The sequence below is a fragment of the Sorex araneus genome, chromosome 5, assembly GCF_027595985.1.
Source record: "Sorex araneus isolate mSorAra2 chromosome 5, mSorAra2.pri, whole genome shotgun sequence".
Classification (NCBI taxonomy): Eukaryota; Metazoa; Chordata; class Mammalia; order Eulipotyphla; family Soricidae; genus Sorex; species Sorex araneus.
The window spans coordinates 54,363,946-54,376,852 of record NC_073306.1 but is presented as its reverse complement, the minus strand read 5'-3'; the positions used below and the strand labels follow the sequence as shown (position 1 = coordinate 54,376,852).

The 12,907-nt window shown below is 49.0% G+C and overlaps 1 protein-coding gene across 1 annotated transcript; it reads right to left on the bottom strand.

The window, feature by feature from the left end:
• Positions 1 to 5,672: 5,672 nt before the first annotated feature.
• RNF186 (ring finger protein 186) lies at positions 5,673 to 6,356 on the bottom strand. The gene has a single exon (XM_004603676.1). The coding sequence runs from the start codon at positions 6,354 to 6,356 to the stop codon at positions 5,673 to 5,675; it is 684 nt and encodes a 227-aa protein (XP_004603733.1).
• Positions 6,357 to 12,907: the final 6,551 nt, after the last annotated feature.

Here is a 12,907-nt window from a genome sequence, read left to right as displayed (position 1 = left end):
TTAATGATCTCATGTCACTTTGGTTAGTTCTGTTAAAACCCTTTTCCCAGATAAGGTCACATTTGAGGCAGTGGAGGTTGAGGGCCCAGTCTATCTTTTGAGGGGGGAAATAAAACAGTTGAACCCACATAAGATGCTCAGCACATTTTATGATTAAACATCCTTATTAAATAAAGTGAAATACTCTGTTCAGTACCTGGAGCAGAATAGACTCTTAATAAACATTGGCTAAATAACTGCATGGATGAGGCATAGATTTCACGGTATTTTTAACTCTCTAGAGAGTTTTCTCCTTTTCTCTTGACCCAATCAAATATCCTCCACTTTCAAAAAAAAAAAAGCGAGTTCAAGATCCTCAGATAAGAATGTAACTTCAGAAGAACAGCTGCAGGCAGATTCGGGAACGGGGGGCCTGACTTCTCTTTGAAGGCACTCCGTGCTCTGTCCACAGCCCGGGAAATTGCTGACGGCTTCTTCATTCCTGGAAATGCTCTTTTTTTTTTTTTTTTCTCTCTCTCTCTCCCTTTCCCCCAACAAAGAATGGATTGTTCTAGCCCAGACTCGAAAGCTTCCTGCAGTCGTCTGAAAGGTATAAGGTAAGGTGAGATGAGGTGGCTATGTGGACAAATTTGCATTTGTCTGCAGGGGCCCACTACACCAGGAACTGTGACCCAGTTTGAGAGTACCTTGTCTTCCGAATGCCTTCGCTGTGTGAGGGTGTTCCACCTGATCCAGCAGTGGGGCTCCAGGCCCAAAGGCTGCAGTGAGGCTTCTGCACTCCAACCTTAGCACCATCATGACCTTACTGTGTGATCGCAAGCAAGTTACTTAACCTCTCCGTGACGCAGGCTCCCTGTTGGTAACTGGGGGATAATAATTCTTTATAGCCTGTGTGATAACATGGCAATATTCTTCTCAGGGCACGTTCGGATTATATTAGAATGGTTGTTTCATTACACTGTTATTGAGGACATTGATCATGTTCAGGAAGTTTTTAATAAACTTTCTTATCAATAATCCTGAATCAAACGAATCTGTTCTTATCATTCCTGTCAGGGCTTCCTAGAACTCACCATATCCCTCTCCCCTTATCTCCTCCTGTGATTCTTTACCTCCTTATGATCCTAAATGTGCTACCATGGATTATACCATTAGTCCCCCTCACAGAACCATGACATGCATTATAGGTTGTTCCATTGATGAGGAACCTGAGACTCAGAGAGATGACATGGAAGTGGTGAAGCCTGAATTCATACCTGCAAAGGCTGATTTCCAGGGCACAGATTAGAGAGGTCTGCTTCTCTCTGTAGTTACTCTCCATCTGTAGACTCTCCCCTGACACCCAAAGTAAAGCCCTCTACCGACTGGTCTGTGCTGGACAATACTCTCATTCTAAGCCAGATTCTCCACATTATTATTATTATTATTTTTAAAATGTAGTCATTGTGTAGGACTGGAGCGATAGCAAAGCGGGTAGGGCGTTTGCCTTGCACGTGGCTGACCTGGGTTCGATTCCTCTGCCTCTCTTGGAGAGCCCGGCAAGCTACCGAGAGTATCCCGCCCGCATGGCAGAGCCTGGCAAGCTACCCGTAGTATATTTGATATGCCAAAAACAGTAACAAGTCTCACAATGGAGACATTACTGGTGCCTGCTCAAGCAAATCGATGAGCAACGGGATGATAGTGACAGTGATAGGGACAGTCATTGTGAAGGACTGAAGTGATAGCACAGCAGGTAGGGCATTTGCCTTGCATGCAGCCGACCCGGGTTCGATTCCTCTGCCTCTCTTGGAGAGCCCGGCAAGCTACCGAGAGTATCCTGCCCACATGGCAGAGCCTGGCAAGCTACCCGTGGCATATTCAATATGCCCAAAATGGTAACAACAAATCTCATAATGGAGACGTTACTGATGCCTGCTTAAGAAAATCGATGAACAACTGGATGACAGTGCTACAGTGCAGTGCTACAGTCATTGTGAAATGACAAAGTTATTCATGATTGGGTTTCAGGCATACAATGTTTCAACAGCGATCTCTTTACCTATGTCCACTTGACTCCATCAATACCTCCCTGTCCCCATTTGCCTCCCACCCACCAATCTGCTTCTCTGGGAGATGCCTTTTTTGTTTTTTAAATAAGTTCTTGCATTATGGCTTATAGTACTATTGCTGATGGGGTTTCTTACATAATACTTTACCACCTTTCAGCACCACCTTTTTCTCCAGGTTTAAGAAGGAGTCTCCACTACCCTCTACCACAGATGCTGCCCCCCTCCTTGTCCTATCCCCCGCCCCTCAAGTTGCATGTTTCCCACTGAAGACTAATTCTCAGCTTCTTTGTTTCCATTGTCTTTGGCACTCATTATTTCACTGTTGTATTTATATCCCACATATAAGAGCAATCATTCAGTGTCAGTCTCTCTCCCTCTAACTTCACTCAGCATAAAACTCTCCAGGTCCCTCCATGTAGCAGCAAATTTCATAATTTTATCTTTTTATGGCTGAGTAATATTCCACAGTGTATATGTACCATAGTTTCTTTATCCAGTCACCTATTCTTGGGCACTTGGGTTGTTTTCAGATTTGGGCTATTGTGGATAGTGCTACAATGCTACATGGGCAAATAGTGCTCATAGATTTAGCCCATTATTAAGGCTGCTCTTATGTTTTCCCTCTCTTTCAGTTAAGAGGCACCAAGAAACCCATTCACCCAAACGCATTAATCATTTGCGATAAAGGCCTCCCAAGGGAACCTGAGCATCTTCCGCCCGTAGCTTCATGGAAGCCATGGGCAGGATGCAGTATTCTCCCCAATTTACAGATGAGCAAACTGAGGCTTCAAGTTTTGTATCTTCTTCTGTGCACACACAGGGCCGGAGGTCAGGGTTGAATCCCGTGGCCTGCCTCTAAATGTCATCTCTTCTGGTCCTTTGGCACCACTTGCTGCTTGTTTGCCCTGCCTACCTCTGGGGAAGCCTGGGCTGCTGGTGGGTTCTGGGGCTCTGTCCCTAGATTCTCAGGGGCCTTAAGTGGGCAGGAACCTGATGGGTTCCAGAGATGGTGATGGTGACGGTGATCTGACATCTATCCTGAGGCTGGAGAGCAGAGTGCAACAGTTGGGGACCACATACCAATGCAGTTCCCTCTAAGTGAAGAATGATACTGGGTGGTAAAGGTCTGCAGCAAAGTCACCCCAGTATTTTTTTAAAAATCATTTTCTCTTTCTTCTCTTTAGCAGAGTCAGAAGCTCTAGAATAATCTCTGGGATCCTGATACCTGACATTAGTTTTCTTCTTCCAACACGTGCCCACAGGAGGACTCCATCGTCATAGATATTTTGCAACTGTAAGCAAGCAGGGCAGCATGAAGAAGCAAGAATTAATCCCTGGCTTAATTCTCCAGGGATCTCTGGTAGTAGCTGACTGTGCAGCTGTAGGCAGGTGAATTACCCTCTCTGATCCTCAGCCTCCTCACCAGCAAGATGGTCTCTACTGCACACAGTTGTCACAAAGCTTCAACTAGATGATACGTGTAATGAGTTTAAGCAGAGTCTGGACCTTGTGAGCACAGAAAACACCCCCTCCTCCCATTATTATGGGAAATGGTGTCGTCAGCAACTGAGGCCTTTGTGGAGGAGGACTTCTGGGTAGAGGGTCCAGGAACTAGATGCAGTGGGCGTGAAGGTGAGTAGGAAGAGAATGTTCTTTCTCTCTCCCACGGACAACCCACTCAAAACTGCCTGTGCCTGAGGCCAGTTCAGAAAACTTCAAATAATTCTCGTTAATTACTCCTTCCCAGGAGTCAGGCTGTTCTTGAGGCCCCCCTTGGCCGTGTGTGGAAAGCACAGGGGCCCACCCACACCCGCACAGGATCTTTCTCTTATTGCCCTCCCTCACTCTTTCTTACGAGGCACCAGCACTTCGTAAGGCCCATAGCTTGAGGGTCACCAAGTTGTCCTAGAAGCACCTTATAAGAAAAAAGGGGGGAAGGAGAAGAAACCCAGATCTCCAGACCAGCCAATATCACACCTCCTGTGTCCTTGTTTCGGTATGAGTGCACAGGGGTGTGACCCAAGCCCCTTGTTTGGGACCCACCAGTGTCCCCAGGCCCTGGGCTTTGGGGGAGAGCGGTTAGAAATAATCTAGTCCAAGTGCATTATTTTGCGGGGCATGAAGCTCAGAGGGAAGTGGGCCTTGCCAGCCAGCCATTAGCACGGGCTGGGCCACTGCCCCCTCCCGAGCTGTTGAGCTGTTTTCTCTGTCCTCCCTGGCGAAGGCAAAGTCACAGGAATGAGGCAACATTGATGTAACTATGGGGAGGGACCGGGGCGGGCCCTGGCTTGTGCTCTGAGGCTCTCTGAAGCTTCACTCTGCTCCCCGTCATGACGCCTTTGGGCAGACCTTGGGGGAATGGTTTTGTTTGGGGGCCTCCTGACCAGTGCCCAGCAGACTTTCAAGGCCTCTTCTTCAAGGAGATTCCTGGCCCAAGTGTGTAGTTCTGAAAGTTTGGCTTTCGGCTGAGGTGGTGCAGCGGTATTGGGGCACTCCCAGGCCACCAGTGCTTGAATAAGGCCCATGAAGGACATTGTGTGTCATCTCCCTCCTCTCCCCCCACCCCCACTGGCCAGGCCACTGGGAAGGCTGTCCCCGGCTAGCGGCGGCGGGATGCAGTCCTGAGTCAAGGAGCAGAGGCAGACAGGGGAGACAAGGAAGCCTTGCAGGGAGTGTGGCTCGGGCCCCGTGGGAAAGGTGGGGCTGTTGGAGAGGACCGTTGCATTTATGGGGCCTCTTATCTTTATGACAAAAGCTCAAATAGGGATCAAGATGAGCAAATGAAAAGAGGAACAGCCTCTGAGTTGGGTTCTGGGGTGTGGGAGTAGGCAGCAGCTGGCCGCTCTCTGGGGGAAAGTCCTTGAAACCCTGAAGCTCTCTGTTATTTGGGGGCTGAGGGCATGGAGCTGGGCATCTTCAGGGGGCATCGGGGAGCAGTTCCCAGACTCACCTGCTTCCTCTCCACTTTGGCCCCATCTCTGCTCTTACATGAGGGGGTCTCCCAGGATCATCATCAGAACTGCTCTTCATAAACTTCTCTCCCTCCATCCTTGGGATGACAGAGTGGGACCCCCACCCCCAAGTCTCCAAGACCTTACTTAGGCCAGGTGGGTTGGGTGCCGGAGGGACAAGTGTTGGTAGGACCACAGGGGGACTTGACATCTTGGGGAGGAGGACATGGAGCAGCCAAGAGATGGGCAAACTGCCCCGAACTCAAAACACCAAATGAAAATAAAGCATAAATATATAATAAGACCAGCTCAATCCATTGCAAATAAGAAAGCGTCCTGCTTCTATTGGCTGTGCAATAAGGTCAAGTGTAATACTTTCCTGAAGTTACACAAACAGAGCAGAAGCATTAGGAGAAGGGGAACAGGAGCCCTCCCCCAGGAACTCTGAAATAAGGTGGGTCTCCTGCCCCCCTGCAGGAGACCTGTGCCCTGGCAGGCAGGAGTCCATCACCCCAGCGTGCAGCTACTCCTTTCAGTCATTCTGCCGTTGTCCTACTGCCATGTCTTCTCCCAAGGGCACCAGCCTTCGTTCTCGGCCCCTTACCCTGTCCACTGTTCATCAGGGGCTCCCGAGGCGGAAGGAGCCAGGAGCGTCTGCTGGACGGAACACTCAGGCGATGGATGAGACCTCACTGGGTTTCTGCCCCCTGCAGAAGACAGTCCGAGGCGGGGCCCAGCAGCTGCTCTGGCTGCTGAAGGGACAGCAGAAGAGGGTGGACATTAGCAGAGCCAGGATGATGATGAAGATGAGCACCCACCGGATGACCCCCGGGTAGACGAAGGGCAGGATGAAGATGATGAGCAAGACCAGCAGGAGCAGGTGAGCAGCCAGGCGCCGGGCGGCCACGCGGTTGGCGCTGGCCGAGCCCTGCCCGTCCTCTCCCGCCAAGGTGGGGAGTCCTGTTGCTGAGGTCACCGGGTCCGCCAGCTCCTGAGGACAGAGCCGCACCTCCGCGCATGACCTGGCCAGCTGTCCCACCAAGGCCTCCTGGTCCCGCAGGCTGCAGATGAGGCCCCCGGGGACAATGGTGGCCTGGCGGCACAGGGGGCAGGTGACGGTCCAGCTGTCGTCCCGCACACACAGCAGGAGCTTCAGGCAGACCACACAGAAGGGGTGCTGGCAGCCCAGCATCTTGGGGGGCCGCGCCCAGCTGTAGGGCTCCCGACACACCAGGCATTCCAGGTCTTCTTGGCTGCAGCCCCGAGGACCTCCCGTGAAGCCCGCGGTGGCCGGGGCAGAGGTGGGCGGGGGCCGCTGTTCCGCTGGCTGCCGTGCATCCTCTGCCTGGGCCATTCTGGGCACAAGCGCCAGTGGCATGTGGCTGCTCAGAGCCTGGGCATCAGCACGAGTGCCCCTGGGACGTGGACGTGGTCTCAGCTGACTTTTCAAGCTTCCTTTTCCTTCTCAGGAGCCCGTCTGGCACCACTTGCCTAGGGCCGCCTGGCTTGTGTCTGGGATTACGCCGTCCCTTCAGGTCTTACTACTTCTTCCCTTGAAACCGAGGATTAATCAGTAACTAACTCGAGGGCCCGGAGACTGAATTGCCTGATAGGAGGGCCAAAAGGGGGCAGGGCCACCATGGGAATCGGGAATTTCCTGCTGGGGCCAGGTGCTTCCTAGGTCTGTGCATTGTGAGCTTGGGGGGGGGGGGTTTGAATCCCTTCCCTACCAGCCCCCAGACTTCAAGCTTTTGAAAATACAGAGCAAGGGGTTGGAGAGATAAGAAAGGCACTTGCATTGCAAGGGGGCTAATCCTCCATCTATCTCCAGCACGGCACGTGGGTCTCTGATTGCCGCCAGGGGTCGCTGCTGAGCACAGAGCCAGAAATACCCGCCCCTGAGCATCGCTGGGTGTGGCCCAACTCCGCTCCCTCCACCCCATATACATATCTACAAAATATGGGTCTATGGCTTTGGATTTAATACCCGATACTGCGTGGTCCCTCAAGTACCACAGGGAGCTATTCCCTGCCCCGCCGGCAAGGACTGCATTGAGAGTAGCCTCTGTGCACAGCTGGGTGTGGCCCCAAACCTCTCCCCACCCCTAAAATGATATAGACCCAGGCCCCCGGTTCCATGATGGGGATTTGGCAGATCTGGGTGTGGGTCTAAGAATCTCTCTGTGAGTCAACATACGTGCTGGTTCTACCACCGTGGACATGGAGACCCCTCTCCCAGGAATATAGCCACATCTTTGGGGGAGGAGGGCCATGTCTAGAGGGTATCAGATGGAAACCTCTGGGTGTCAGGCCCAAAGGGAAAAAGGGTATGTTTTGAGCATGTTTGCCAGCAGTGGCCTTGTGAAGAGGCAAGAAGGGGTGGAGAAAGTATTCTGAGCATGGGGAAGAGAAAGCCCAAAGGACCCAGGAAAAGCCAGAACAGGGGAAAATTCTGGCTGGTAGACTGGAGCTAATGTTTCCTCTCGTGCAACCACAGTTGCAGGGACAGCTCCCACCCGAGGCCCTCCTCTGTGCCCGCTCTGTGCTCGCCTATCCCACAGTGGGCCACTCGCTCAGTGCATACCCAGTGGCAGGAGGAATGACTGCGGCTGGTTTGAGACTATTGTGAGTCAAGCCCTGAGTCAGGGGTCCTCCTCTGCCATCCCCAGGAACCCAGGAAGAGAGTAAGGTGCAAGGGAGGTGCTGCTGAGGGCAGGAAAGTCAGGGTGTGGTCTGAGCAGGCTGGTGGCTGCCTATCAGAGGCCTTCCGTGGGTCCACCAGCATCCACGGTCTCGTGGTTCAGAAACTTGGTCTGTAAGTTCCCACAGAGGCAATTGTGGGAATTGGGACTTCTGGGAGCCGGGTCCAGTTAGCAGGATTCTTGTGGGTCAGACAGAGATAAATAGCAAGGCAGTTGAGAAGATGTGATCCCATGATGTGAGCCTGGAAGGACAGGGTGGCACTGTCCATCCACAACACCAGTGCATCGGTCATGCTGATCGCAGAAGAAGGCTGTGCTGAGTAGTCCCCAGCTGCTCCTGTCTCATGCTCTCAAATTTCTGACTCATCTCTTTCTCCTGGCCCCGTGCTCCTGCACCCTCTGCCTCCTCCTTTGGCAGGACTCTGTCTCTGAGATCTAATGTCCCCACCAGAACTGGTGCGGAGAGATGGTTTCCAACATCCTGTCTGTGGATTGTGCCGATCTACACAATGACAGAAATTTCCTGTCATTCTACCAGAATGTTTATTGCTGCTTAACTGACAGTGGTTTTTTTTTTTTTTTTGCTTTTTGGGTCACACCCAGTGATGCTTAGGGGTTACTCCTGGCTTTGCACTCAGGAATTACTCCTGGCGGTGCTGGGGGGACCATATGGGATGCCGGGGATCGAACCCGGGTCGGCCGCGTGCAAGGCAAACGCCCTACCCGCTGTGCTATCGCTCCGGCCCTGACAGTGGTTTTTAAGCCTCAAGTCACTAGCCAGCCTGCAGATGTGAAAGGTTGAAACCCACCGGTGTGGAGTTCCTGCCAGAAAGGGAGGTAGGTCTATGGGAAGGGAAGAGGAGAGAAGAGGTAGAGGAAGACCGAGTTTGAAAGCCAGTCATTCTGGGAGATTTCATCTTTAGATTTTTACAAAGTTATAATGACTTAAAATGTGTACCCCAGTTTTATTTTTTATCTGAAATAAAGGTGTCAGAGTGAAGGTAAGGTGTTTTCAATGATGTTGACATTTGTGGCCTTGCTATACATGATTTTCTCAGCTCTGACTTACCCCCCTCCCCCAGGTTTTTACCCTTAAGTCAGTTCAAGTTCAATTTCTGTAAAAAAGGCAAGACTTTTGAGTAGCACAGCAATACACAAAGAAAAGAAGTCTTTATTTAGTGCTGACCCAGGGTCAAATAGTCACAGGACAATCAGTCTGAAGACAGCCCGGATGAATTAAGGCCTGTGTGCCCCGATGCTCAAGGGATGTTTTGTCTTTATTCCACTCTAAGTACCATTGTCAAAGGTTCTTCTCTCTTTGCTACACCATAGGAAGGGTTGGAGATAGGAGGAGAAAAAAAGAATGTTTTGAAACGCACTCACTTATAACAAATAGAAATTCAGTTGGACATTTACTCAGTTGACATCTGCTTGGGTGGTCTCTCTGCTACCCAGCTCGATGTGAAGTCAAATAATCAAGACAAAAGTGGGTGAGGTAGGAAACAGACAAAGGTGGTGATTTGGGCCTAGTTTTCAAAGAATTACATTTTGAGTATTCAGCAAAACACCATTAAGAACTATATTTTGGAGGAGAGGGGCTGTGCACAGCACACAGCCGACCAAGGTTTGATCCCTGACACCACATTAGGTCCCCCAAGCCCAGCCAGGAGTGATCCCCGAGCTCAGAATCCAGAGTAAGCACTGGGTACCATCCTGTTTTTGACCCCAAAACCAAAATGACAAGAAGAAGAAGATGAGAAAAAAAAAACAAGAAGAAACACATCAGTTTGGTACTGGAGAGATAGTACAGCAGGTAAGGTGCTTACCATGCATGAGGCTGACCCGAATTCAATCCTTGACACTGCATATAAATCTCCAAACACCACCAGGACTGATACCTAATCTGGAGTAAGACAAACACAGCCAGGTATGGTTCAAATGTTATCGGGCTCCTCAAAAATGAAAAAAGAAAGAGAGAAAGAAAGAAAGGAAGAAAGAAAGAAGGGAAGAAAGGAAGGAAGAAAGAAAGACAGAAAGAAGATAGACAGAAAGAAAGAAAGAAAAAAAGAAAGAAAGAAAAGAAAGAAGGAAAGAAAGAAAGAAAGAAAGAAAGAAAGAAAGAAAGAAAGAAAGAAAGAAAGAAAGAAAGAAAGAAGAGAAAGAAGGGAGGGAGGGAGGGAGGAAGGAAGGAAGGAAGGAAGGAAGGAAGGAAGGAAGGAAGGAAGGAAGGAAGGAAGGAAAGTAGTCAGTTTGGGACAAAGAGAGCAAGCTCAACACATGCATGCTCTGCATGCTGGATTTCCCAGGTTTAAACCCCTGCACCACATGGTCCCCTTAGTTCTTCTGGGAGTGACACCCCACTCAGCACCAAGCTGGAAGTAGCCCTTGAGTACTATCATATATGGTTCCCAAACAAAGCAAAACAAAAATGGAAATAACAATATTAGTTCTAAAAGCTGTATACAAAACTATACCAGTACTATAAAACACTATACAGTACTATAGGAATATTTAGAAAAGTGGAAGATGAGAGTTATTCTTTTGTTACTAACCTAAAGAAAGAATGGCTTTTCCACACTCCTTGTTTTCCCCACCCCACAGTCTTGATTTTGTAGTCATTTTTCCTTCTTATTTTTGCTTTTATAGTCAGCAGTATGGTGCTCTAAGGTCACTTCAAGTGGTGCTTATAGAACTGTATGGAGAACGGATTAAATCCTTTTAATCCGTCATTTGTTTAGACCCATTATTTGTTTCGTCACAGGTTTTGTGACTGAAATCTCCAGGTTTTCTCAGGGTCAAGATGGGCTACCTCCCCCCATCTCCCTATACTTCTGGAAGCTTTGGCAGTCACATGCACACTCCAAAGCTGTCACCCAGTTAAAAAAGCTACTACAGTCTTACCTTCCTAATAAAAATACTGAATGCCTTGAACAAACATGGCGACCTCTTGTATTACAAATCATAATGCATGAAACAAGAGGGAGAAAGAAGAAAAGTGCCCCCCATAGAGACAGGCTGTGTGTGGGGGTGGGGGGTGGGGGGTGGAGGGTGGTTGGGGGATGGTGGGAAGGAAACAGGGGACATTGGTGGTGGGAAATGTACACTGGTGGAGAGATGGGTGTTAGATCATTGTATGACTGAAACCCAATTGTGAACAGCATTGTAATGGTCTATCTCATGGATGTTCAATAAAAAAAATTAAAACAAAAACAGAAACAACAAAAGAATCAGGGGCTCCTGCAGGCAAAGCCTGTGCCTATGCTATATCTTCATTTTGCTAGTGATTGACCTGCGCAAGTTATTTTAATTTCATTGAGGGTCAGGTTTTTAATTTGATACAGTGGAGACAATTACACTCTAGCAAATTATGGGATAATTTAAGTCCCCCACATCCATTCCAGACCTATTCACGGGATTTTTGCACTTGAGATGGTGTTTGGCGACCTGCAAACCTGGGGCTTCTTAAAGAAAAGTGAATGTGCACTTGAATGGAGCATTGCCTGGAGCGGATCTATCCCTGGAGAAGCATGAAATGTGCCTGGAGCCTTCAGAGGTTACATTTATCTAGTTTTTAAGTTCCAGTTCGGACTAGATTTGAATTTACTATAATATTACAACTGGAAAACTCAGAGTCTTCCAAATCTTCAAATAAAACGTTTGTTCTTTCAAGTTGAAGTACAAATAGGAAACATTAATTCTTAGTTTAGCTTTTTCTTTTGCCCTTTGAAATGTGGTTTCTTCCCTCCTGTGGCTTCATGCATCCCTTGGATTATAGGGAGTTTGGAAGCTCGAGCTCAAGTGAAGTTAGGGTTTCACAACCAGACAAGAATGAGGAATCCAGAGGCAATTCAGTTCTTTCCATGGACCCTGTAGATATTCACAAACTCAAACTCACAGCATTTCTTTTCCTTCCTTCCTTCCTTCCTTCCTTCCTTCCTTCCTTCCTTCCTTCCTTCCTTCCTTCCTTCCTTCCTTCCTTCCTTCCTTCCTTCCTTCCTTCCTTCCTTCCTTCCTTCCTTCCTTCCTTCCTTCCTTCCTTCCTTCTTTCTCTCTTTCTTTTTAAGTTTTTGGGTCATACTTGGTTGTACTGAGGGCTTTCTCTTGACTCTAAGCTCAGGGTTCACTCTTTTTTTTTTTTGCTTTTTGGGTCACACCCAGCACTGCAACGGGGTTACTCCTGGCTCTGCACTCAGGAATTACCCCCTGGCAGTGCTCAGGGGACCATATGGGATGCTGGGAATAGAACCCGGGACGGCTGCATGCAAGGCAAATGCCCTACCCCCCGTGCTATTGCTCCAGCCCTCAGGGTTAACTCTTGGAGGAACTCAGGGGATCATACAGGATTCCAAGGATGGCACCAGGGCCGACTATGTGCAAGGTAAGTGCCTGACTGCTGCACTATCTCTCCAGTTCCACACAATATTTCTGATCTGTGCTAAAGGTTCTTTATCAGGTTCACCAGGGAAGGAGGGAGAGATGGTAATGTCAGGAAGTTCATCTGTCCTTCCCAACGATGCCTCACTGGAGGCTCTTTCAGGGTCAGGGGAATGAGATCCAGCTTGTTGCTGGTTTTGGCATATAAATACACCATGGGGAGTTTGCGAGGCTCCCCCATGTGGGCAGGAAACTTCTGGTAGTTTGCTAGGTTCTCTCAGAGGGAGAACTAGGTTATAAGATGTCGAGGCTGTGCGCTTCTGGGAGCTTGCTTTTAAGTCTCTGGATGTTGGCCATTGATGGGATTACATGGCACAGGGGGCAGTCCCTGGGTCCAGCCAGGCTACTGGAAAATGGGAAATCTGGGTGGAAGAGGCCCAGTCCCTATCTGAGCAGGCTTGGAGGTCTCAGCCCCGGGTCCCACATACCTGGGTTCTTCTGCCAGTATCTTCATGCATGAGGCTCATGAAGTTTTTGTGCATACTTACAACTAAAACAATTTTTCCCTATTAAAATGGGAACCTGCCAACTATATTTTGGCAATCTGTATTTTAAGAGTTTACATCTCTTTCCTTTCTTTTCTTCTGAAAAATGTACCTCAGCTCATTTTTGAAGGTTGCAGGTGTTCTGTCTTATGAATGCACGTTGTTTTAATGACTTCTCAGACTTCTCCATTCCCACTGTCACTGTCAGTTCTATTACATGCATCTGTGGGCATGTGCTCCTCATGTCGGCTCCTTCAAAATAACAACATGCAGGGTAGCTCTTC